Raw genomic sequence first — 27,249 nt, forward strand, 5'->3', positions numbered from 1 at the left:
CAAGTTTACAATTCCTCCCTCTTAGACCAAAGGGACCATCATTACCTGGAGGTTAGTTGATAGTGCAGGGAAAAATCAATCAAGGCAATAAAAGGCTGGAGATGTAATTAGTGTAGACCCAAACATTTTTGTGAACTCCCCCCCCCCCCCGGTTGCTTCCTTCATCCCAGATTTTTTAATGCAGCACACGGATTTTACTTGGAAAATAATGATCCACAAAAACTATTATATTTATCCTGGATCTACTCTTCATTTAGATCTATAGTGACTTCTAAATTGAATCTTAAAATATAACAGACATATAATGCTAGCTGTTACGTGAACTCTGCTACAGATCTCTGAGCTTTTCTCCTCTTGCACCTAACCGTGGTACAAATCCCTCATGAAAACATCTTTATTTATATAAAAGTGCCTTCATTTCCTTCATGAGCCATATGTGAGACAGGCTTAAATCTTCCTTGGCTATACCAGTGTTAAAATAGCATTTCCGCGCTTTGTTCTGTCACCATCAAAGGTATATAAGATTGGCTAGGTTTTGTCCCCCATTTTTCTTGGACGGCAGTCGGAGGACTGCACAGATTGGAAAGAAGGGAAGTAGAAATGGATTAACGATTTACAGTTGTGAAAGCCAAGTTCATGTATAACATTGCACTGGCTTAAGGGTGGCTGGATAGCATTACTAGTGACTAGTGGATAGAAGTCTTACCTTAGAAAGCTGCAGCTCTTATGCAGATATGATATTGGCTCGGAATCCTGTTCCTGCTACAGCATGTCATGGTTTGATAATTTAGTCCTCATTAGCTTTCTTTTACTATTTGACATTTTTTTCATTTTTGCAAGGCATGCACTCGATACCATTTCATTTTTAAAGGAAACTAGATTTATTTATAGGCAGATAATTTGGACATATTATTAATATATAGATATATTTTATTTATTAAATGCCTTTCAAGAGCTCTTTAGTGGTCCCTTCTCCAGTGTTTTCCAAGCTTGTCTAGACGGGAGAAAATGATTAGCCCAGTGGTGAAATGTAAAATTTGTTGCTACTGTTTCTGTGGGCGTGGCTTGGTGGGGAGGGTCATGTGACTGGGTGGGCGTGGCCAACTCTTTTTTTTTTACTTTTTTAAAGCATTTTTTTACTACCGGTTTGGGCAAATAGGTAGTAAAAAATGCTTTAAAAAAGTAAAAAAAGAGGTTCCGATGATCACAGCTGTGCCGCGCAATCGTAGGAACCTCTTTTTTTTTACTTTTTTAAAACATTTTTTTTTTACTACCGGTTCACCCAAACCAGTAGTTTTTATCACTACCGATTCACCCAAACCGGAGCGAACCGGTAGCATTTCACCCCTGGATTAGCCCAATATTACTGACTGAATTTCCATGGTTGAGACTTAACCTGTGTTTCACCTGGGTGAGAGAAGGAAGAAAGGGAAGATACTGAATATATTATGATGGACAGTTGGAAGTAAACAGAATGCTGTAAGATTGTCTTCATGAAAAAGAAATGAAGGCCGCAGTCTTAACTATGTTCATATAGATAGAGAATATACTGAGATTTACTTCCAAATAAACATGCATAGGATTTCGTGGAACATAGTAGAAGGCGTTTGTCAGTTCACAACTGAGAATAAATAGAAGTGAACAAAAGAAAATTATTTGGATAATTGAAGGTTGTTTATTACCCATAGCACAACATATAACCAACCTTGACTGATCTAAAAAAAAAAAGCAAATAGGTTTGTCAGCATTCCAGAAAAACCCCAACTCCAAGTAAAGACTCTGAAGCAAGCATTTTTCAAAGTTCTATTTACTAGAATAGGTAAACTGGCACATCTGAGAAAACCGGAATCTGAGAGGTCTGGGTTTTCCCTCAGTGAATCAAAACCCCCCAAACCATCCCCTCCACTCCTCAGTTCATCACATACTCCCATCACCATCCATCCCATCTCGAGACCTCACTCCGACTATCCTTCTCCAGATGCAGGATTGGCCTGACCTTGACCTTGTATTATGTCTACAGACAACCCCTCTACTAAATCCCCCCTCCTACTTTCCCACACAGGAGAAGGTGGCAGCATGGAAGCTTCCGGCCTAATATGGCTTCCAAAGCTGACAAAGTGTGTATCTGGTTAGTACCTGCATAGAAGACCAAGTCATCCCAAGCTTGTAGGTGAGACTGAAAAGTATCCCAGGAAAAAGCAATGGAAAAGCAGCTCTATCTTTTTACATGACATGGATAACTCCATGTAGTTAACCAACATTCATTTGACAGATTCTATTTCTTGTTATAGGAACAATAAGAATCCAGCAAAACGTTAGGCCAAGTAAACAGGGAGAGATGTATGGGAGCATAACTAAAAGCTTTTGGAGAGCATTAGATCCTTTCTTTGTCTAGCTTGTCAGTCGATCTGTCTTGGCAAAAGTTTGTAATCTTCACTCCTCTGTTCCTGCATACTTTGGAGATGCTGCATAATAGCCCTAATAAAAGGTGTAGAGATGCTCAACTTAGTAGTAAGCAGTACAAGTAACACTTAGAGGACTTGAGATTTTGCTCTGGGAAAAGAAGATGACATCATGGGATGGATTGTTTGAGGAAAATGCTTTATACTCAATTCTTCATAATTACACGTTCTCTCAGCACAGAGAAATCAAGGGAAATAGCTACAATTCTGTTGCCTTCATTGCAACTAGCACCATGTAGAAACATTTTGATAATGGGAAATCAATTGCAAGTCAGACCCTGCCTTTATTTCTTCAGCTCTTAGGCTGGTCCCAAGTGACACTCAGAAACCGAAAAGATCCAATAAAAGAGAATATATGTAGCTCAGGGTTGAACTGTGGAGTCCTGCAGTGCTCTCTGAGCTTGGTTGTCAGCACCAAGAACTCCACAAAACAGAAAATATTTATTTGGTGGCTTGTAATGGAAAACTATACCCTCAGTTGCCTAGCAAGCTAGGATTTCTTTTTCTTGACCTTCAGTAAAATAAGATAAAATTGTAATAGCCTTTGTTTAGCCTGGGCTTTTTTGGAATGAAAAAAATACTTTCCATTAAGTTGCAGCTCCCAAATTGCCTCTATGATTCAAGAACAGAAGGCAGTACTTAATTAATATGCCTTAGGTAGGTACTTCTCTACTCGAGAGTAGGGTGAAAATAACTGGCTATGATTGTTTGGTCTAAAAGGGGGGTTATGTATCTGTAGCCAAACATGATTAGAAGCCTGCATATATTCAGGAACTTTGCCTTCTTGGGATTCCTAACATGGAAAGCATGCTGATGTAGATCACTTTTTTTTCATTCAGCTGTTTTTCAGCTCTTTTAAATAACTATATATGTGTCTCTAAAAGCAGCTAAATGCACATGAATATAAAAAATGAAGCTTGTGGGGTAACCCATAATTTTCCACAACTTTGTTCCTGTACAGGTAGTCCTCGATTTGCAATAGTTCATTTAGTGACCATTCAAAGTTGCAATGGCACTGAAAAAAGTGACTTATAACCATTTTTCACAGTTATAACCTTTGTAGCATCTCCATGATTATGTGATCAAAATTCAGATGGTTAGCAATTGATTCATACTTATGACCATTGCTGTCTCCCAAGGTCATGTGATCACGTTTTGCAACAAGCAAAGTCAATGGGGAAGCCCGATTCACTTAACAACTGGGTTTCTAACATATCAACTGCAGTGATTCATTTAACAATTGTGGCAAGAAAGGTCATAAAATGGGGCAAAACTCAACAACAGAAATTTTGGGTTCAGCTGTGGTCATAAGTCAAGGACTACCTGTACTTAGATTGCATGCTTAAAGGTAATGTGATGACCGTATTTCCACCTGTATTTTACTACTTAACTGTTCACCCATAGGATTGGCGGATGTCATTTTGGATTTGAAATTATTGGAAATGGCTGCCACTGAGGACGTGTTTGAAGAATAGCTTCTCTCCCAAGTAGCAAAGGGTGAGGTTTATCCCTGTTAATAACGAATGTTAACCCTCTTTGATAGACTTAAACAAAATGTCACTAACTTTTCTTCCTGCCGGTTTCCACTTCCCCTTACCTCAAGAATTCCCAGTCTTGAGTCATGACCTCCAGAGGCACAGCAGTTCTGAGGGAGGTCGCTATGTTTGGGGACTTATGTGTACAGAACTGGAGATTAAACTTGTTTTGGCTGGCTGAGGCAAAGCAGAGAGCAAAGTACTGGAACGGCACCAATTCATCTACACCTCAGGATGAATTGGCAAGGCAAACACTGCATCAGTTTGCAACAGAAGGGGAAGACACATAGTCTCATTTCCACTTGTAAGGCCAGCCTCAGGATTGCCAAGCACACCAACTTACTCCACCTAGGTATTTGGCAGGTAAAAGCAGGTTATTATTATTATTATTATTTATTATTATTTATTGAATTTCTATACCGCCCTACTCCCGAAGGACTCAGGGCGGTGCACAGCCATGAAATAAAACACATAGATATACAAAATTTAAAATCGAATAAAATGAATTAAATAAATTTGGCTGAATTAATACCCAATTTAAAATACCCATATTTTAAAATCCATTAAAAATTTAGAATTTACACTTAAAAGGGAGAAGATTTAGGCGAGGCCAGCTTGATGAAATAAAAGCGTCTTCAACTCGCGGCGGAAGGTGCGCAGATCCGGAATCCTCCGTATCTCTGGGGGGAGCTCATTCCAGATCGTCGGTGCCCCCACAGGTTGCCCTCAAGTTTGGTGAAGAAGGATCATCTTACTCAGTAGTCAACATCAAAGATAAAGGGAAACCATTTCTGCCCACAAACTCACAACGTCCCAGAGATAAAGAATAGACATGATTAAATTTCTCACTAACTAACCTCTCCATTTCATTTGACCAATTTGCTTATTTTCCTCAGACTATTTCCCCTGATAATACAGATTGATTTTGCTTTCTGAAAAGAAAAGTCTATTGTGTAGCTACATCAGCTTGTTGACTAATGAGTGGGGAGTAGTTTAGAGTCAATACCTGGGCTGGGGTTGATAGCAGATAAAACAAAGCATGCATGCTTCCACACAGAAAAATGTGTTATGGGGATGGATATGAGGCCTACAGACTCAGAGATCAAACAATCCCAACATATCTAGTGGAAACCAAGGGAAGGAAGGATGGCAAAGAGGTGAAATGAGGATTTTCCCAAATAACTAACAGTGGGAGCAAAATCCCACTGATGTGTATAGTTAGAAAAGGTAGGAAATTTTTTTTTGTACCGGTGGTCCTCAACTTAATGACACAATTGAGCCCAATTCTGGGATTTGTAATTAACGTCTGCAAGAACTGTAATGAAGTAAAGTTTGGAATTAAAGCAACTGAAAAATCCATTATTTTCTCTGAACCAAAAGACAGTAACATTGAAAACTTTGACCAATTTATAATGTAAACTCCCATTGCACATAGGGATTTGCTCCATGACAAGTCTTTTTATTTTCTTACTTCGTATCAATTTAATGCCAAGACTAATTATGTTAGGATATGTAGGTAGCTGCCTGGAACCATTAAGGATTGTCCTCTAAGTGTGGAAATATGTATTTTACTAAAATGATGCTCAGTTGCTGGATAAATGCTGGAGTTCTTATTCAGCAGGCATTTGAGAGTAGATGAAACATGTCTCTTTGTCACAGATTCCATTTTGCCTCATAAAAGTCCTGTGCGTTAGACAGAAAATACTGGATCAAAGTTTCCCTAGTGAATGAATAGCAATTTCAACCCAAACACCCAAGTCCTGACTTAACATGCTCTATCATACCTAAATCATTCTGAGGTTAGCTTTGAGAAATTCTACATTGTGTTATTTATGTTGCCTTGACTCTCGCGCATCAGATATTGTAGATATAAAACCAGCAAACATGGAAGAATTGACAGAAGTGATTACAGCTGCAGAATTCCATCCACATCACTGCAACACCTTCGTCTACAGCAGCAGCAAGGGGACAATAAGATTGTGTGACATGAGAACGTCTGCTTTGTGTGACAGACACTCCAAATGTGAGTATGGTCGAGCCGTGTGTCGAAAGACATAGTAAAAAGGAAATGTTGAAAATGAATTTTGTATTATGGAAGGATTTCCTCTAGCATATAAAAGAAAAAATGCATTATGGTGTGGGGTTTTTTTGTTTTTTGTGATAAGTGGCCTCCATTTATCCTTCTTCAAGATAAAGAAAAAAAGTACAGTAATCTCTTCCTTTGGTGATCAACTCCTTTCTACTTTGCTAACTAACATGAGGAATGATTTTTTTTCCTTTGCCTGTGAAATCCATCCTACTGGAACAAGCAACCTCCAGAAAACACTTCCATAACTGATTCATTGGGTTCTTAGGTATCTTCTTTGGAAGGTTAGTGTCAAACTGGAAGTTCAAAATACACAGAAAATGCCTGGATGGCACAAGAAATGGCATAAGCAGTGGACTGCTGATTTCATGCATGGGAAACCTGGTTATGCCACTAAATTTTGTCACTATGAAAGAGAAAAAATGGAATTATGGCTTACTAAAAAAAAGCAACCCAAGGCTTAGTTTTTTCTTCTCCCTGCTCTAGATAAGCAAATCAGAGGCATTTGGCTCTACGTTGTATAAAATTATCCTTTGATTTAATATTCAAGAATGCAGCCACCGGTGTCCACAAATCATAGCTTGCTTATAAACCAGGGTTATGCCCTACATCACAAAGGAAGTGATTGAGACAATAATCCAGATTAAGATATAACCCCACTTGTTCCTGCAATGATACATCATGGTTTGATGCTAGAGCTGAACCAATTTATATCTGCTTTTTCTATATACTGTGTTTCCCCAAAAATAGGACCTACCCCAAAAACAAGCCCTAGCCTCAGTTTTATGCTTGCATTTAATATAAGCCCTACCCCAAAAAATAAGCCCTAGTTAAGTCCCGCCCACTGTCTGGTTGTACAAGTTGGGGCGAAGGGCAGGCATAAAAATCAAGATGGGGGTGGAGCTATCCCACATGCCTTGCACCCATTTACCTTAGGATCACTGCAGCCAGGCCTCCCATGCCCCAACACCTGTTGTGCTGCCCAACTTCTTCTGTGGCTGCTCGCAGCTGCACACCTCATGGTGGATCACACCGGTGCTGCCGCTTGCTGCAGGATGCCACATGGCAGGTTGCGCCGCTGCATACACCAGGATGCTGCGTGGCGTGTTGCGGCAGGAGCTTGGCACGTTGTGCTTGTGTCATCGCTCATAACACGCAGCTTCCTGCCGCATGTGGGTAAGACATCCCCTGAAAATAAGACCTGGTACTTATTTTGGGGCCCAAGACAAAATAAGACGGTACATGTTCTGTTTTTCCTATACTACCCTGTTCCATTTCTTGAACAAGACCCACATTTTGACTTCTAGAAATATTGATCAACTTCCTAATATAAACAATAAATTTTCCAAAGATTTTGTGATCCCGGTTATTATTTTAAAGTACATTCTTCTTCCTTTTTTGAACTATTGAAGTATAGTTTGGGATGACAAATTAAATTCTAAAGGTGATCTCCTTCTAGGATAAAAAAGTTTCCATTGCCTATATTACTACTGTAATTTAGAGTGGTCTTTTGCTACCAAATCAGTTCCTAACCTCTAATAATCAGTTTCTGGAAATGATCTCTTCGGTCTTATCTCTCCAATATAGTAGAAAATCCCATAGCAGCCAATTATTTGGCTGCTGCAAGTGTCTGATTCTATTGCTTGTATTGCTTGGTTAGCCTGGGTATTTTTTTTTTCACTCCTTCCTCCCGCTGTCTGATTACTGTAAAATAGAAGGTTCAGTTCAGATTAAATATATTAATAATAAGCTGCAAGCTGGGATCATTTCCTTCCTTTCCCAACAACAGATCCCTTGGCTTAGTTAGTGTTATTCCTTTGTTCTGTTGCTGCTGCTGCTGCAGTGTCCTTTAGAGCTCATTCAAAGCAATTGTGAAAACAAGTTCAGATTGATCTCTCCCTTGATGGCCAATATTGATTTTTTTTTCTATCCTTCAGAAGTGCAGCTCCTCAGTCGATTGTGATTCAGCAGACCTAGAAGTTAGAATTTAGGTTGTTCATCAAGATTCAAAATAAATGCAATTCTGCCCTTTAAAGATGATCTTCCCTACCCCCAGAGGAAATCTTTTATAAACGTGCTTTAATCAGCCTCTTCTCTAGCACATCCCATATCTGTGGTTTATTCCTCAGTTTCAATTTAAAAAGCCAACTCACAATTCTTCTCTGGGCAAAGAGCATTCTTGACATAAATATGGCTGTTCGCATCTGATGATCTGTCCTGGATCTTTAATGAAAAGAAGGACTAGGGGTGACATGATAGCACTGTTTCAATATCTAAGGGGTTACCACAAAGAAAAGGGAGTCAACCTATTCTCCAAAGGCAGAATGAAGGCAGGACAAGAAGCAATGGATGGAAACTTATCAAGGAGAGAAGCAACCTAGAACTAAGGAAAGATTTCCAGACAGTTAGAACAATTAATCAGTGGAACGACTTGCCTCCAGAAGTTGTGAATTCTCCAACACTGGAAGTTTTTAAGAAGAGATTGGACAACCATTTCTCTGAAATGGTATAGAATTTCCTGCCTGAGCAGGGGGTTGGACTAGAAGACCTCCAAGGTCCCTTCTAACTCTGTTATTCTGTTAATACAGTTTTGTACCAAACTCTACCATCTTCACTGGCAAGTATGCCAGTACACTCTTTCCTTACTACCCCTTTCCTTTGTCACTTGGGAAACATGTATTAAATGGGATTGTGCAACAAGGGCTGCTGCATCTCCCCAAATGCCAGTCTGATTGGTGCCCCTGGATTATGCAAACTCACTTTTTCACCATTTCACCTTTGATAGATTCTACTTTCGGACTGCATTCCTTTTCCTCACTGGCATTTGCAAGGTTTGACTTGGTAAAAAAAATAATAAAAATTACCTGACACATTGCAATGAGATACTGGGCCTGATGCAGCAGATAGTTGGCAAGAGAAGGAGAAATGGGTTAGGAGAAGCACTGGAGCTTATAATGCAGTTGATTTCAAAGCAGTTGTATTTTTAATGAGAGCAGAAAGCAGGAAGTCTTAACTGAAAGGGAAAATGTAGGAAGAGAAATGTAAGGTCTTCACTTTCTTTTCCAAGTTGTCAGGTCAATTTGGCAGATATTGAAGCAGCCAAACAACCTTCCAAATCACAAGCAATTTTTAACCTGTTTCAGGTTCTTGTCCTCAGTTCTGTGGGTTTATGCCCTTAGATTGGCATGTCTCTTTATGGCCCACACCATCTTTACTGGATGAATATGCCCAGCAGTTGGATAATCTGCCATCCAATGTCTACCTCCAGAAGCCACCACCAGATCACATTCACCATTATTTTCTTTAAGTCACCGAAATCAAGTTCACTGTTATTGTTGCCTTCTACTCTCTTTTTCATCTGCTTTCTATTTATCCTCTACTTGCTTCAATCCAGCAACACTCTTATTATCCAAACATATATCCTAACTCAATGTCTATCACTGTCCCTTCTTTCATTTTCCATCGAGGACTTCTATCATTTTCTCCATTTCCAACTCTTCTTACCACTGGAATTACAATCCATCCACACTCAGAGCAATTTTGGGGAAAAAAATAATACAGAAGAATGGTTAAATCCTTAATTAAGATCCTTAAGTTTGATCAAAGATGAACCTCATGGTTGCTTAAGCATTTGGTGCTGATTTCATCACTGTAAGGAAAGGGCCGATGTATCTGCTGTGTGAGGGCAATGTATATTTAGTACTACAGGTAGTTCTTGACTTACAATGATTTGTTTAGTGATTGTTCAGAAGTTCAGTGGCACTGAAAAAGTGACTTATGACTACTTTTCACATGTACGGCTATTGCAACATCTTGGTGGCTATGTGATAAAACTTCAGTCACTCGGCAACTGGCATCTATTTATGATGGTTGCAATTTCCCAGGGTCATGCAATCACATTTTGTGACTTTCTGATAAGCAAAGTCAATGGGGAAGTCAGATTCACCTAACAACGTTACTAACTTAATAACTGCAATGATTTACTTAACAACTGCGGCAAGAAAAATCATAAAATGCAACAAAAATCACTTAACTACTGGCTTGCTTAAGCACAGAAATTTTGGGTCTCAAATGTGGTCGTATGCACTACAATATCTCCTTTTCTTTTCCTCTTCATTTGTCCCACATAATTGCAGGTTCTGTTTCTTTTTACATTTTGCTTACCTAGTTCTTACAGAAAAGCTATCAATGCATAACATGACGAGGGTTTCTGATTATCAGCTGACTTTTTGAAGAGTCTGATACTTATTAGAGGTGAGGCAAAATGACTTCCTAAGAGGTCACCCATGCAGTTTCTGTGGAAGTCTAGAACCTGAGATTCCCTGCTCCTAGTCCAGCACTTTTAACCATCAGACCATACTTGCTCTCAGGAATGATATAATGTATGGAATGTTAACTCAGTTCTTCATATCATATTTGCTTGGTAGCATTTGCGTAACTCAGAAGCATAAATAATCAGCAAACAAAATCTGCTTGTGGGCATCAAAGCAGCTTTCTAGCTGAACCTTTGTTGTGCTCTTGGATTCCAGAAGAGAAGCTGCTCTTTATAAAACTGTCTTGTTCTTGGCAGATAGCCACTGCAGAAGATGAAGTGCTCTAGGTTTCGTTCCCAGGGCACTCTCAAGGGTGACATCTCTGAACAAAATTGTGAAGAGAAATAAGATTCCCGGGAAAAGAAATGCAATTTTTTAAATGTCTCTACTGTTAGTCATTCAATTTTAATTTAATTTTGAGCCTTTTTTCTAGACCTTGAAAGACAAAGCTTCATTGCCATAAAACTTGTATTCATTTACATTTTTTATATAATCAGATATTTCCAATGAACTATGAATGTTACCAAATCCAATTTTTTGCATATATTTCTGTGCAATTCTATATCTGTTAACTAAACATAGATGGGTGGGGCCATGCAACATTAATGCATAAGTGCTTCATGAAAACTTCATATCCTCAAAATCCCAGCCAAAAGCTGTGACTTGTTTATTAAAGATTAATTGAAGCAGTTTAAAACACACATCAGGGTCTCTTATTGAACTGAATATGTTAATAGATCAGGAGTATTAGTCTCATGCGTATAGTAGACACAAAAAAGCCAGCTATGCAGCAAGATTTAGTAAAAATACTGTTTGTCTTGTGGGAGAACTTGATTAGAAAACAAGATATTGCATTTTTATCAAAGTACACATAGCTAATTTTGAAATGAGAGCTTGAAACTAAGCTAGTTTTGTTTATTCTAGAGAAAGAAGAGGAAATTAAAAAGAGAGAAAGAGAAGGTGAGAGTTGTTCAGTTCAGCAGCAAGTATGAAGGTCATTCCTGAATTAAAAGAATCTTCTAAAATCCTAGAGTTAATAATAAGCGGTCTCATCCTTTCCCTTAGGGATTTAGTAAAATAAAACCAAGTTCTACTTCAGTATGTCCTATCAGATTTTGTAAACCATTTTTAAGGAATCAATCAGAAGGGGAAAGACAAACTGATTTGCCTTCTCATTCCTGAGCTGGGGAAGAAAAGGAAAAGTTTGCTATTTTTTAGCAAAAGGCTCTGGAACAGTTTTTCATAGTTATTCAGACTGAAAAAAGAAGATTGCCCTAAATAAATAGCTTTCCTGAGATATAGCAAGATGTAATAACATCAGTAACCATGTTAAAGTTTGAAAGAACAGATGGGGAGCAAAGGTTGTTTTTCTTTTGATACAGGAATTACCTGATTTTACTTTTAACATAATATTGGAGTATGAAAAGTAAAGTTGTGTGTACACTTAAATACATTCAATATATATTCAGTTAAAACTGACTGTCAGGTTTTGATGTCATCTCAAATAAAATAAATTGCATTTCCAAACAAATAGTCTTTGAAGAAATCTTTCATTTTATTAAGCACAACAACCTGTCCCCAATTGTGGCGTAGCCAATACTGACTTCCTGACCCCAAACCTTCCCTTTCCGTTCCCCAATTCTCTGTGTTTCATTGGCCCTCTTCCAAAACACTCTCCCCATATCTACTACTTCAGCTCCCAGGAATGTCCCCCCTCCCATCTCATCTCCTAGGGGATATTATCTTCAGGGAAAATAAGTAGGTGAGAAGTCAAGCGTCCTCTTGCCAGCTGCCTCCTCTTCTCCTTCTTATGTCAGCACTAGAGTAAATGCAGGTTGAAGTGCTGACACCGACCTTATAAAAGAAGATCAAAATCAACATAAGAGTTGATTCATCCCACTGGTGGAGGGATGAAAATATTATAAGATAATGGGCCCTTCCAAACAACTTGAACAACCTTGTATATATTCAATACCTCACCTGAGTTTATATTATGAAGCTGTTTCTCTTAACTTCTGTTAAGTTGGAATGGGGCATCTCTTTCCAATTGCATGCTATCTTCATAACAAAATAAAAAAACTAGTAGTAACTTTGTCACAATAGGTTCCACTTTTGGCTTAATTGTCCTTTCTGTCAAGCAAGAATACTTCATGTGGCACACAGCGATATCATTGTCCTTTCTGTCAGGCACAAACACTTCATGTGGCATACAGTGATATCAAGAAGAAGGTAACATCAGGAAACATCTAGAAAGGCTGTTTTCTCCATTTATACAACTATTGACCCCAGGACTCAGTAAGATTCTTTAGCTCTACTGTAGTGTAACTTACTACACTGCTGTCTACTTTTTCCCCTAAGTCAAATTTACAAAGGATTGACTGCCAGTTTCTCTGATATCCAATTTCTCTATATTAAGAGTAACACAAAAATCACCAGTGGGAGAAGAGATGCTGCCCATCAAGACTGAAAAATTGTTGGTTTCTTCAAATGGTTGCTAGTTTCGTAAAAATGGTGCACTTTTATCATATTATGTGAGAAGCTGACAGCCATGTTCCCCTGCTGCAAAACTGCTGTCTGTAATGTTCTACAGATGAGATATTTTTCCAGAAGAAGCATTATCCTTTTTCAATCTTCTCTTTCCTCTACAGCAGGGGTCTCCAAACTTGGTGATTTTAAGATCATGCTGGCTGGGGAATTGTGGGAGTTGAAGTCCACAAGTCTTCAATTTGCCGTGCTTAGAGACCCCTGCTCCAGGAGACCAGTTGGCAGGGAACTGAAGGAAAAGCAGGAGGAAAGTACAAGCACAGACAGCCAGAAGCAATCAAAGAGTAACTACAAGAGTGGAGTAAGGACAGGAGGATAAAGACTATGTTTTGTGCAACAGATTGATTTAAGGAAGAGATATAAAACAGAGACAAATAATCCATAATCTGACAGGCAAATGAAGTCTTAGAAATACCAAGGGAAAACCCCAGAGACTTAAAGATCAAGAAGATCGCAAAAGTCAGGAACAAGAAAGCCTGAAACAAGGGGCACAAAGCTGGATGCCAAAGTTGCTTCCAGTAGTGGAAGGCAATCCCTGGAGGCTGAAATCCCCTCCTCACTGAGTGTGCACAGCTGAAGCTTTTCTCCCTCCATGGTAGCAGATAATGAATGAGGCACCCAGATGACTTGATGTGTCTGTATGTGCCACTTACGTGTGTGCTGCTGATTTTGTTGGGGAGCTGTCTTTTTCTTCTTGACAGCCTTCTGGCTGGAAAGGTTTTGGTGGTGACCAAGGAAAGCCCTTCAATGTGGGGAGATGAAGAGCCTGCTATCTGTGGGGGTAATATCTGATAGGTCTAACCTGCTGCCCTCTTAGAGCCTGGCTCTTGGCCTGTGATAATACATTAATCAGATCAGGTCAGAAAGATACTGTAGAATGCCATAGAGATGACTCTGTAGAAACCATCCATAGGCTATTTAGGAAACAAAAGATGCAGAAGCATGTGTTAAGGCCAGAGAGAGGGAGAACATTAGAAAGAGACTGGTTCCTCCACTCCAGAGGTGGTATTCAGCAGGTTCTGACCAGTTCTGGAGAACCGGTAGCGGAAATTTTGAGTAGTTCGGAGAATCAGTAATTACCACCTCTGACTAGCCCTGCCCCCATCTATTCTCTGCCTTCCGACTCTCAGCTGATAGGGAGGAAATGGGGATTTTGCAGTAACCTTCCCCTGGAGTGGGGAGAGAATGGAGATTTTACAGTATCCTTCCATGGAGTGGGGTGGGAATGGAAATTTTACAGTATCCTTCCCATGTCATGCCCACCAAGCCATGCCACACCTACCAAGCCACGCCCACAGAACCTGTAGTAAAAAATTTTGAATCCCATCACCACTCCATGGGGTAGAAGAGGGAAGAAAGGGAACTTGCGGGAAACTGTCAAGCTTCTGTTGCCAGTTCTCTGTTGCCACTTCTCAATATAGTAGATTTCTAGTTTCCTGTGGAATCTATTTCCTGATCTGTCTACCTTATAGGACTGATAGATACTTCAAAATTGCCTATGTAGCACAATGTTGCTCTAACCCAACATTTCAAAGATTACAGATGGAACTAGTGATTATCTGGGGATGTATGATATTTGTGTCAAAAGGTTTAGCCATAGTTTAATAGATTATCCAAAGTCTGTAGGATGGATAGATGGAGGTCCCAAACCACTTTTCCCCTTAAGCAGTGCCTAAATCTTTACATTCTGTTCCCATTGTTTAATCTCGAGTATTCCTGGGGCCACCATCAATATTCCGAAATCTTCCCACTAACCTAAATGTGTGTAAGAGAGAGGACCTCGTCCCTGCATTGTATTTTGGTGTTTAAAAGGTCAAAACACTGAAATAATTTCAATAATATCCATCCTGGCCATCTAGCATGAAGGAGAATTCCTTGAAAATTCAGCTGCTATTGTTCCCTCGGGGAATCTCACAAGTAATAATCAAAAATTATTTAAAAAAAAAAAAAGAATAGAAATTGCTTTAAACAAAGATAGGGTCAAACATTGATTTCTAAAATAAAATAAAAATACAGTAATAGGTTCAGCAGCATAAATCTACACATTTTAGCCCCTGTTTCAAATTTTGAGTTACAGTAAGCCTTTGGAATTACAGATAAGGGGAAAACCCCTGTTAGAAAGAAAAAAAGGGCAACCAAAAATTTGACCTTGTAATCTCTATTGAATATAATTAATTGAGTATAAAATGCATCTGAGTGCCCTGGAAAAAAATGCAATACAGGCTAAATTAAATTAAGTCAATAATCAGTGTAAAACAGGCATAATAGTGGGTTATATTCAGTTAACTTGCTCTTAACTGATTCACATGATAGGGCCCCTGAGAAACTGGAGTTTTGTGCAAGCTGCTTTTCAAAAGAGCATGAAATATGGGCTCTGGAAAATGTCCATTGGTATTTGAGATGCAAAAGGGAATGTAAATCAACTGCCAGAATAAATCTGGGGTGGCCTTTCAATGATATTTATAATATCATTGAGGTTTGACAATTGTTTACACAATTCTGTACCCTACATCAGCTATTTAATAATCTTTTAAACTTCATCCACTTTAGGGCTAATAGACACCCCAGATGAAAATGGCATGGAAAATGCTTCACCTGAGGTCATTTTCTAAAGTAGTATTAGCAACAACTCATCTGGTAGCAGGATCAGATTTAGCCTGGTAGGCCAATCTCATGGGAGATTAATAACGTCAAAATATTTTTTGAACAATATTTTTTAAATGTTTAATTGCAAATCTTTATTGTTGAAGAAGATATATTATAGAACTGCCCATATTCAGCTGCTAACTTGTTAAAAAAGAAAATGCAATGCTGTGTTCATACTAAAAATATACTCTACATCCAAAAGTCTGTAAAACAATCAGACAAATTAACAAGAACAACAACATTATTCACCATCAGTCAGTTCCAAAGGACTGCAATTGGGAACAGTGACAGTACCTCTAATACCATCAAACATCAACATCTGTCTATTCCAGGTCCTTGGAAAGGATTTGATAAGTGAATAAAAATGCCAAATCCAAATCCAGTCTGAACATCTGGCTGACTGTGCAACAAACCATAACAATAATAAACTGCAAGAGTTTTTAAAGAAAATGTTATAACTTCCTGTACACATTTGATATTATACACACAATTCCATACCTTATTCATATCTTACCCTCTGAGGATAGTGTTAGGCAGAAAACTGAAATCAACCACTTGGTGTAAATTCCTGGCTAGATATATTTACTTACTTTCTGGAGAAATAGAAGGTTTTACTAAACTAAACTAAACTAAATTAGTAGTGACTGACTTTTGTATAATATGGAAAAAACCCTCCTCTGTCTAAAGGTATCCTTTGGCAATATGCTCTCCTCCACAATATTTAGCTACTAGTTGGTGATAATTGAATCCAAAGCTCCTTCTGTGTAAGTTGTCATGGTACTGTCAAGTTTCTTCTTTTATTTAATGAAAGAGCACCATCTGGTAATTGCAGATAATTAAAATGAAAATATACAGAGGAAGGTGTTGATGTCACTCTTTTGATGAATAAATCACAATTCTTTTAAAGTGGCTTTTATTAAACTTGTTGGGCATGGATATATTCAAGGAAACCTAGATTTAAATCCATTTCTAAATCTTTGCAAGCAAAATATGATTCTTTATGTGTTTTAAAATAATTGTTCTATTTTGGAATACTGTATCCAATTTTTATCACGATGATGTAAAAAAGCTGTTGAGACTCTAGAAAGAGCACAGAGAAGAGCAACAAAGATGATTAGGGGACTCAAGGATAAAACATATAAAGAATGGTTACTGGAACTGGATATTTATGAAAAGAATAACTAGGGGTGAAATGGTTTCAGGTTCTCGTCCCCAGTTCTGTGGGTATATGCCCTTAGATTGGCATGTCTCTTTATGGCCCACACCATCTTTACTGGGTGAATATGCCCAGCAGTTGGATAATCTGCCATCCAATGCCTACCTCCAGAAGCCACCACCAGATCACATTCACCATTATTTTTTTTAAGTCACCGAAATCAAGTTCACTGTTATTGTTGCCTTCTACTCTCTTTTTCACCTCCTTTCTATTTATCCTCTACTTGCTTCAATCCAGCAACACTCTTATTATCCAAACATATATCCTAACTCAATGTCTATCATTGTCCATTCTTTCATTTTCCATCGAGGACTTCTATCACTTTCTCCATCTCCAACTCTTCTTACCACTGGAATTATTCTGGGGGAATTATTCTGGGGGGAAAAATAATTGCAAAAGAATGTTAAATCCTTAATTAAGATCCTTAAATTAAGGACACCATCCTTTGATCAAAGGTGAACCTCACCTGCTTAAGCTTTTAGTGTGGATTTCATCACTGTAAGGAAAGGGCCAATGTATCTGATGGGTGAGGGCAATGTATAGTTAGTACTACAAGTAGTCCTTGACTTACAAGTAGTCCTTGACTTTAGTGACAAATGTTCAATGACACTGAAAAAGTGACTTATGACCATTTTTGACACATATGGCTGTTGCAACATCTTTGTGGTCATGTGATAAAAATTCAGTCACTCGGCAACTGGCATGTATCTATGATGGTTGCAATTTCCCAGGGTCATGCAATCACATTTTGCGACCTGGTGTCTTAACCACTAGATCAAACTGATCTGGTCAAACTTTATAAGCTTAGTGACAGAAATTCCAGTCTCAATTGTGGTTGTAAGCTGAGGAATATCTGTAAGTATGGTTGATGGGTAGGTATTAGTCTTCTGACTTAATAGTGATGTTGGGAGAGGTGACTTTGATCAAGAAAACAGAACAAGGGAAGGATTAACCTTCCATACACTTCCAGTAATCCCGGCCCAATCAATCTAAAGCCTCCAGAGACTGCTCTGAAGAAAAATGTTACATCTATCCCCATGTCACACACAAGATAGCTCTACACTTCTTATTTGTACTACATGTTGACATTTTGATGGTAGTTGCAAATTCTCCCTTGTGTCAACATCAGAAACAGTCAGTCCCAGGCTTCTACTGCCACGTTCAAGCTATGTTTACACAGGATAGATCTCCTAGAATTGATGCTGATGTTTGTTAGGTTTTTTTAATCTCCCAAATTGTGCTCCCTAGTGTGGCCAAGTCCATGATCGTGATATAGAAGTTTGATACTTTGTACAAGCCACCTGAGGTCTTGATTCTTTTTCCCTCTGCTGTGATATTTTTATTATATTTTTGAAAAAATTGCAAGTCATCACATTTCCTGCTGGCAGTGAGTAAACGCCAAGCTTAAGAATGCTGTGAGGAATGCCATTTCATATTTGTAGAGAGATCATTTATCTTAGCATCTGAAAATTATTTTTCCTATTGCCTGTATCATATACCAAAAACCAGGATTTACAACCCGGTGTTCCACTACAGAGTAATAAAGTTGGTCAAATATTTATGCAGAGAAAGTAAAAGGAAAAAAAATCCCTTTGCTTAATAAGTTGTCTTTTTCTTATGAAACTGCTACTGCCAATTTTATACCGCCTTTGAAAAATGTTCTGTGGTGCCTAGATGTTAAATGTCTAGCGAAGCAATACCTCCCCTGAGGGGAAGGATGCATACAGCATTTCTGCTATTTCATGATTTTACATGGTATATGTATGTTGAAAGAAATCCCATTGTCTCTAGAAAATTCACCTTTGTTTCATTTCTTGTGTCTACACGGTTGCAGATTTCCTGTCAAATTGTCTTAGCTCCATCTTGAAATATAGCTGTTTGCTTCAAGCTTTCAAGAGACTGCCCCTCTCTCTCACAGAGCAACTGTTTGATATTTAAGCATACATTTTTAAATGAAAGGACAATTTAGGTATCTTTTATGTAGCTAAGGATTTCGTGTTTGTGAAATATACTTTTCTTAATTTTTGCTATAGTGTGATTGATGATGATGTTAAATAAAAAAACAAAGAAACCACACTATGGTTTAGCACAGAAATTCACTATTTTCACCAGCCTGTCAGTTGCATCAAATTTTGCCTGATGTGCTGAGGGCATATTCCTGATGTGGACAGCACTCATTTTTCATTGATTTTAAGAGAGTAAGTCGTGGGAAGTTTGTCTCTCTAACTTGCCAAAGCATCTCTGCAGGGCCTGAAAAAGATTGTTAACCAACCATCAGATGTTTGGCTTTTCTAATTTTAACATGCTGCATTATTCTTATTGTTCTTATTAAATTTATTTGCCACACATCTCACAGTTCAAAGCAACTCTGAACAGCATATAAATTCATGCTTGGGTTTCTCATTTTTAAACCAGATCTGCACCCAGGGTTTGGTACAATGGTGATTTCTCATTGGCAGACTATAACAAATTTTTGAAAATTTATATCAGCGCCAAGAACTTTTCATTTTTCAAGAATTTGTTTTTATTGTTTCATTTCTATTGAATTGTTCATTCAATAAGGAACATCTCGTTTAGTTGTATGACTGTAGCTGTCTCCAATGCCTTTTCATAATACATGAAAAGAATGATAAGGGAGTTTATTTCTATAGTGTTCTTGTTATATTGTCAGGTTGACTTAATATTATCTAAACATTGAATCAAATTCTGTCATATGAAATAACCATGGTAATTTCCCACATCTTAACACACAGCAGGTAGGATTTAGTCGTGACTAAGTTAAGCTCCATTGGTTTCTATGGATCACTTCAGCTGTAAGCATGACTAAGCCTGCAGAAATGTATGGTGCTGCTTTCTATATTAAACTAATACATGAAATAAGTGAAAATTAGTATGGATAAAAGGTTTGAGTTGTGAGCACAACAGCCTCAAAGGTATTGCATCTAATGTGATCATTTAGTTTCCCAGTGAAATTGATGAAATGTAAGTCTTTATCTGTGCAGTTCCATTCCACTGATTTCAGTGGGATTCATTTGCAGTATAATTCTTTAACTCTTTCTACGCCAAAGTCAAGGTAATTAAGTTCAGGAAAATTTATTTTCCAGCAAATATGTTAAGTCTTTTTAGTGGTTTTTAACATGTACTCGCAGAATTTTCCTTATGACTGACCATGTGGAATATTCAAATATTTTCACAATTTATCAGGTTAAGCTGAGTGATACAGATACCTTGACTATATTTATGTTGTTTCTTTTGTGTGTGTGTGGTTCGTGTAGTTTTTGAAGAGCCCGAAGATCCAAGTAACAGATCTTTTTTTTCTGAGATCATCTCTTCAATTTCTGATGTAAAATTCAGCCATACTGGGAGATACATCATGACCAGGGATTATCTCACTGTCAAGGTGTGGGATCTGAATATGGAGAACAGACCTATTGAGACATACCAGGTATTTTATCTTTATCCTTTGGTTCCTGGGATGTGAATGAAGGGTGTAGGTATTAAATACAGTGTTTGAAAGTGTGGGTATCTTCACAACATCCCAAAATGCTTCAAAACCATTTATTTTTACATGTATTTATTTATTACTGCTGTGAGATCTTGGAATTGGCCTACACATAATTTACCGATTTCAATTATATTGCTAATGCAGTAAAAAACAGACTCTTGGTGGGTTTTAGTACCATGTTTCTCCAAAAAGACGACCCACCTTGAAAAAAAGCCCTATCACGTTTTTGAACGCATGTGATCAAATTAAGCTCCACCCACAAAATTAGCCCTAATTTAGACCCCAACCATGTTGGGGTGCAGGGGGTGGAGTGAGGCACACAGGTAAAAAATAAGCTAGGGTGGAGATGGGAGGGTGGAGCTGCCCTACTTACCAGGCCTCACACACCCTGACACCTGCCTCACCTTCTTCTGCAGCTGCTTCTTCTGCAGCCGCTTGCCAACACTCGCACGCATTGCCTTGGCCTTCGTTTCGCCTTTAGATGCCTTCCGGCAGGCATCTGAAGACGAAATGGAGGCTGGGGCGATGCGTGCAAGTGGCGGCAAGTGGCCGTAGAAGAAATGGGCCAGCAGTAGGCTCCTGCTGGGCGGGGCTGTCCGTGCCATCGCCATGAAGTGAGTCAGTAATTAGAACCTTCCAAAAAGAAGCCCTAGCCGTTTTTTGGGGGTTCAAAAGAAAATAAGACCCAGGCTTCTTTTTGGAGAAACACGGGTAGTAAGAGCAACAGAAACCAAAACACTGAGATTAAAACATCCATGATAAAAGTCCCGAAGGTGCTTTTTTTTCCAAGCAACTGGACTTTCTTGTTTTTCTTTGAAGACGTTTTGCTTCTGATCCAAGAAGTTTCTTCAATTCTGACTGGATGGTGGGGAATAGAAGGATTTATATTCCTTGCAGATGGCTGGTCATTTGCATTCTTTTAAAGAGTCATTGAGGCCATTTGGAGGTTTGTCTGTGTCCTCAGGATCCCCTGAGTAGTACAAATGGATGTGGATCCTTCTTGGAACTGCTGAAAGGACTGTGTTATAGACTGGAGAAGCTTCTTGGATGAGAAGCAAAATGTCTTCAAAGAAAAACAAGAAAGTCCAGTTGCCTCTTGAAAAAAGCACCTGAGGGACAACCATGACCTCAATGACTGAGAATCTCCAAAGACATCCATGATAGAAACTAAGATAAAATAACTGTTGCTAATAACTTCAAACTCTTGTCCTCTGAAATCTGTGAGCAGAGCTTGAATCAAACTTTAGCATGGTTTCCTTCTGAGTGCTTCTTTCCTTTTATTCTTTGTGTCTCTCTTTCTTCTAGGTTCATGATTACCTCCGCAGCAAGCTGTGCTCCCTCTATGAGAATGATTGCATTTTTGATAAATTTGAATGTGTATGGAATGGGTCAGACAGGTGAGGAGTTATATGCAGGATTATTATTTTTCATTTTCTGATTCCTCAAATCCACCCACTTTTATCTTTTCTGCTCTTTATTTCCTCATGCAGTGCAGAAACAATTTTTTTTTGGTTAAAGATAAAATATCATTAAATTTCAAATTTCATTGAAACTTGAAAAATGCTCTACAATAAATCTCCTGACTCGTTCAAATGTCACTCTTGTCATCCAGAAAACTAACACAAGACATACAAAGAGCAGCTGCAAGCAATTTGAAGAGAAGTTACTTGAATTAAGATAGTTGAATATGTACTGCTTATGTTGGGCCAAGCATACAGATCCCAAAAACCTGATAAGCATAGAACTGATGGTGAAATGAGCTGCACACAATGACACCAACTTATTAATGTTCTTATGGTACATTAGCATTGGGATGAGTTATGGGGTTTTTAAAATGAAAAGGAACTTGCACTAACTTACATAAATTAGAATTTATGAAAGCCACGCATGCAAAGCCAAGATTTAATTGGCTCCATTTATGAAATAGAAATTAAATTGAAGTGACCTATATATAGTTGCCTAACTCTTCCTTGGAAACTATGGCTAATGGAATTGGGATGTTTCTTTTTGTCAACATTATACTTTCGGCTATGGACAATTAGAAAATTAAAAAGTAATTTGAATATTGCTCATTTGTAACATAAAATTAAGCATGAAATTAACTTGCCATTGTAATTAGTTTTTACATTTTCACTCTAAATATTGGCTGCAGGATTTGTGGACAGGAATATTTCTCTGAATCCACCAGTCCCAAGAAAGGCCCTAATCTAAGGGATGGTGCTGCATTGGGATCCTTCCTTATTTGCAAGCAGCATTCCCCTTGATCTAAATATTTATGGGGGCAACCCAAGCCAACTCTTGAACTTGCTGAAGCTTTTAATTGGATCCATTATCATCATTCTCTTGCTATTCCATCCCACACTTCTTTAGGGTCTCCTTGTAGTGATTTCCCAAGAAAGGAGATAAAAATAGGTGTCCCCTGTCCAGTCATGTCCGACTCTAGGTGGTGCTCATCTCCATTTCTTAGCCAAGAGAGCCAACATTGTCCCAAGACATTTCTGTGTTCATGTAGCCAGCATGACTACCAGGAACACTGTTACCTTCCCACTGAAGTGGTACCTATTCATCTACTCATATTTGCATGCTTTCAAACCGCTAGGTGGGCAGGAGCTGGGACAAGTAACGGGAGCTTACCCTATTGTGTGGTGCTCAGGTCTCGAACTCGGACTGTCAGCTTTACAGCTGACAAGTTCTGCATCTTTAACCACTGAGCCATCCCTCTCCCTAAGAGAGGAGATATGGTGGGTATGTCTTAAAGCTGGATCTGTGCTGAAATGGGGTGTGGTTGAAAGAAGTTGGAAAACTAAAAAGGCTCTATATTTCACTTGACAGTTTGTTTGTTTGTTTGTTTTTTGCTTGCTTCTCAGTGTCATCATGACTGGCTCCTACAACAATTTCTTTAGAATGTTTGATCGCAATACCAAGCGTGATGTGACTCTTGAAGCCTCAAGAGAAAACAGCAAACCCCGTGCCATCCTGAAGCCTCGCAAAGTTTGTGTTGGGGGCAAAAGGAGGAAAGATGAAATTAGCGTGGACAGTCTGGACTTTAGCAAAAAGATCCTGCATACAGCTTGGCATCCTTCAGAAAATATAATAGCAGTGGCAGCAACAAATAACCTGTATATATTTCAAGACAAGGTTAACTAGGAGGGAGAAAAGATGCTCCTTGGGAATCTAATATTCTGGAGACTAGCAAACAAAAGTTTTCTAAAGTTTTTTTTTTTGTCCTGTTTTCTTCTCCTTGTGTTTTTTTTTTTTCCCATCATTCCTCTGCAGACACTAACTGTGCAGAGGTAAACTCTCAGATTCCAACACTTATTGCTTTCCCCCCAATATAAAGAAATTGGGTAGCAAAGCAAATTAGGAACAGTTGAATTTTAAGTACTGAAAGCAACCAAGCTGCTACTACCACAGGGAGCTTGAATTCTGTATGCTTTCATTTCCCCAGTAGTTGCTGGTAATTTAGTTCCTTTACAAAGATAATTTGTAATCTAGAACAAAGGTAAGATTACTAAATTATATTACGAAAAAAGAAAACAAAACTCAGCCAAGGCCATGAAACAAAGATGCATTGTATTAAGCTATCTCTTTTTTTAAAAAAAAATTACTTGGAGATTTTTCTTTCGTTTTACATTATTTGAAAACAGGATTTAGGATTCCTGTCGATTCCGTTCTTGTAATTGAGTGTTTACCTTTTTAAAGTGGTGTGTGTTCCTTTTATTAACTCAGGGCCTTTCCAGATGATCATTTATTGTTATCACACAATGAATGTTTTCCTGTAACTCAGTTCTTGTGAGAGATACATCTTTTTTTTTTTGCCCCAGATTGCACATTGGATTAAAAATAACATAACAACATAAAGTTGCAGCCTGTAAAAAAACACCATCTTCAGGTTTTCACACCTTCCACAAAGGACTCACTGCCTTGAAAGTGCAGTGACGTCTAGGTGCACAACTCTCATTGTCACCTGTTGAGTAGTGTCTGTGACATCAGAGGTGACCTATGATCCGTGTTCACTTTGGCCATAGTGCTAACGTACTTACATTTAGGAATAGATGAAGACCATTAAAGCCAGACTAATCCACCTAAGGCTTTCTGACTTCTTTCTCTTTGTCTTCTTCTTTTACATGTAGTTCAGTTCCGCTGACTCTGGTTCCAGCATTGATGCAACCGTCCCTTTTTTAAAAAAAAAAACAAAACCCAAGATTTATTTTTTAAGATTTAGGAAATAGGTAAACTTCCCCAGTGATATCCCGCCCTATCCCATCCCGCTCCGCAAAGAAGAGCTGTTTCCCTTCCACAAATGCAAATTCTCTTCTACTGCATTTGGAAGGGAGACTGCGCTACTCTTGCTGGATGCAGGCTAGTGCAACGTTGTTCTTAAAGGGCAAAAAGGCCCGTTTTCTTATCTGGAAAGAGCCTCAGACAGGAAAAACAAAGGCAAGACAGAAGGAGCAGGTTTTGCAGCAGGAACATTTTGACTCATCGTTCATGGAAGGCCAGGGATGCTACCACAAGCTGCAACCTGCCGTCATGATTCCCCCCCCCACAAATGGTCTCTGATGGATTTGGCTGAGTCAATCCTTTGGTGCCTTTTGATGGTATACAAAATACCTTAAAACACAATGCTTCCAAAACGTGGTATTTGCAAACCAAATTGAATCTGAGCTTTCTTCTGCAATTCCTGCAAATTTTATTTTGGGTTTTTCTGTTTGTTTTATTTTTTTAGTTCTGATTTGCTTTGGATAAAACATCTCAGAACAGTTCTCTTTTAATCTCTTGCATGTCATAAATATATATGTGTTGGTGGGGGGCAGAATCCCTTTTTTTCTTCTAGTCGTGTATTTTTTAAAGTATTGTTTGTTTGTTTATTTATTTATTTATGCCAAGTGTCATTTTTTTTCCCTTTCTTTTCGAGAGTTTAAAAAAAAAAGAACTCCTTAGTTAAAACTGTATGGCTTTTAAAAGAACTCAAACAAAAATAACCACCAAACCATCTTGTAATGCTATTATTATTCTTAGCACTCGGCTGCTTTCTAAGAGAGGTTGCTCATAGACAGGCGGTATGAAGATTTAACTCGAATAGCTCTTCATCTTTGCATGGTAAACTGTGCAGTTCTACTAAAGGATAATGCCAGTCCTGCCTTCATTTGATCAGTTTGGGAGGCAAATAAAAAGAGGTGGGTGGGTGGAGGGTGGGAAGGAGGGAAGGAGGGAAAAATCAAATAGCCGATTCTACAAAAAATAAACTTAATTCTTTCTCTAACGAGGCAGGTATTTGAAAATCAATGTGCTTTGCATTTTTCTGATTGTAAAAAGGAGGCGATAGCTTCAACTTTTGTGATTGTTGCAGTGAAGCATACAAGAATACCTGGATATGTTCTCTGGTAGAATGATTTGGGGGGGTGGGGGAGGAGAGACTTATTTTCCTGTTCTGGGCTACCAAGGCTTTCCCTTTATAAATGAAACTGGCCACAGTTTTCTGAAAAAGATATCACATCCATGCAGTTATCCAGAACACTGAAGGGGTGGGGACATGAAAATCCTGGAGACAAGAAGAAGCTTAAACATTTAGAACCAAAACTTTTCTTTCATATTAGACCGCTTGCAACCTTGTCCTCTCTTCATAAGATTGAGCCGGACACAGTCACATTAGTGGTTTTGCCTTGTTTGAAGGAGCGATCACAAGACAAAAAAGTATGCTGGCTTATAAATTTATGGCAAGCAATGGCTTTCAGAAGTAGCCTCTTTTTTTTTTTTTTGAAGAAAAATGATTTTTAAAAAAGTAGATGGGTCATTTTTCTATAAAAAGAAACAAAACTAACAAGCTTACATTCTAGTACCGAAAGAAACATTTTGTCCAAGATGCTCCGATGTGAAGCTACCCATTACTAAATATTGAGCAATTCAGTTTAAAGATCTGGCACAACAATAGCAATAGCACTTAGATTTATATACCGCTTTACTTTGCTTTTACAGTCCTCTCTAAGTAGTTTACAGAGTCAACCTGAGCACATTGTAAGCCGCCCTGAGTCTTCGGAGAAGGGCGGCATATAAATCAAATTAAAAAAAAAAAAAAACCTATTGCCCCCAACAATCTGGGTCCTCATTTTACCCACCTTGGAGGGATGGAAGGCGAGATTCGAACTGCAAAATTGCAGTCAGCTTGGCAGTCAGCAGAAGTAGCCTGCAATACTGCACTCTAACCACTGCACCACCATGACTAATAATCCCAAGCATTCAGGCTTCCCCAATCTGGCTCCCATGTTTGGAGAGTGGCAGTTTGGGAAAGGCTAATTTAAATGTAGAACTTCTGATTTCACTTAATCTCATGTGCTCGTATGAAGAGAGAATAAAGGTGACATGTTTTATGGAAAGTAATGTCTTTGCTGAATGCCAAAGTATTTAACCATCTTCGGAGAAGCGCTCAGACAGGATTCTATCAAGGGCCGTCATCTTCAAGGTTTGTCATCCAAATCTTATTTTTATTTACATATCCCATTTTTATGGACGTTCATCTCAGAGTCCGGGCAGTGTACAAAAGTAAAGTTCTTATAAGGAAGTCAGTAATGGCGTATCAGACATAGTTATGAACCACGGAAGGCTGAGGATGTTTGCAAAGGGTTCCTCCCACTCTTTGACTTCAGTTCTTCTCACTGCATCATAAAGTACTGTTGAATCTCTTAAGCGTTTTAAAATACCTTGTCAAACACTGCACCGCTCCTGTTAGAACGTTATAACCCAACTGCATGGAAAGAGCTTACAGGAGAATTCTATGATCCATATCATGCACGTATTCCCTTGGTGGTCCTGCTGCAATGTAGTCACACTGTGTTTCATCATGCACAACTGGGTCCAGATTGCCTCAGATTATCCTTTTTCTTTCAAGGGCCCCCCAGAGAGGGTAGCACACACAGAGGCACTCAGGGACTATGAATCTGT

At 38.6% G+C, this 27,249-nt stretch overlaps 1 protein-coding gene across 3 annotated transcripts in view; it reads left to right on the forward strand.

The window, feature by feature from the left end:
• Nucleotides 1-25,300, forward strand: part of PPP2R2B (protein phosphatase 2 regulatory subunit Bbeta) — a 248,784-nt gene extending 223,484 nt beyond the window's left edge. For all 3 annotated transcript variants that reach the window (XM_034405172.3, XM_034405177.3, XM_034405184.3), the window contains 4 exons: nt 5,856-6,020; nt 20,078-20,247; nt 21,613-21,704; nt 23,175-25,300. In XM_034405172.3, the coding sequence (XP_034261063.1) occupies nt 5,856-6,020; nt 20,078-20,247; nt 21,613-21,704; nt 23,175-23,454 (707 nt within the window). In that variant the 3' untranslated portion in view covers nt 23,455-25,300. The remainder of the gene's footprint in view (nt 1-5,855; nt 6,021-20,077; nt 20,248-21,612; nt 21,705-23,174) is intronic.
• The last annotated feature ends 1,949 nt before the right edge of the window (nt 25,301-27,249 follow it).

Source organism: Pantherophis guttatus, chromosome 2 (genome assembly GCF_059756535.1).
Source record: "Pantherophis guttatus breed Tessera chromosome 2, ASM5975653v1, whole genome shotgun sequence".
Lineage (NCBI taxonomy): Eukaryota > Metazoa > Chordata > Lepidosauria > Squamata > Colubridae > Pantherophis > Pantherophis guttatus.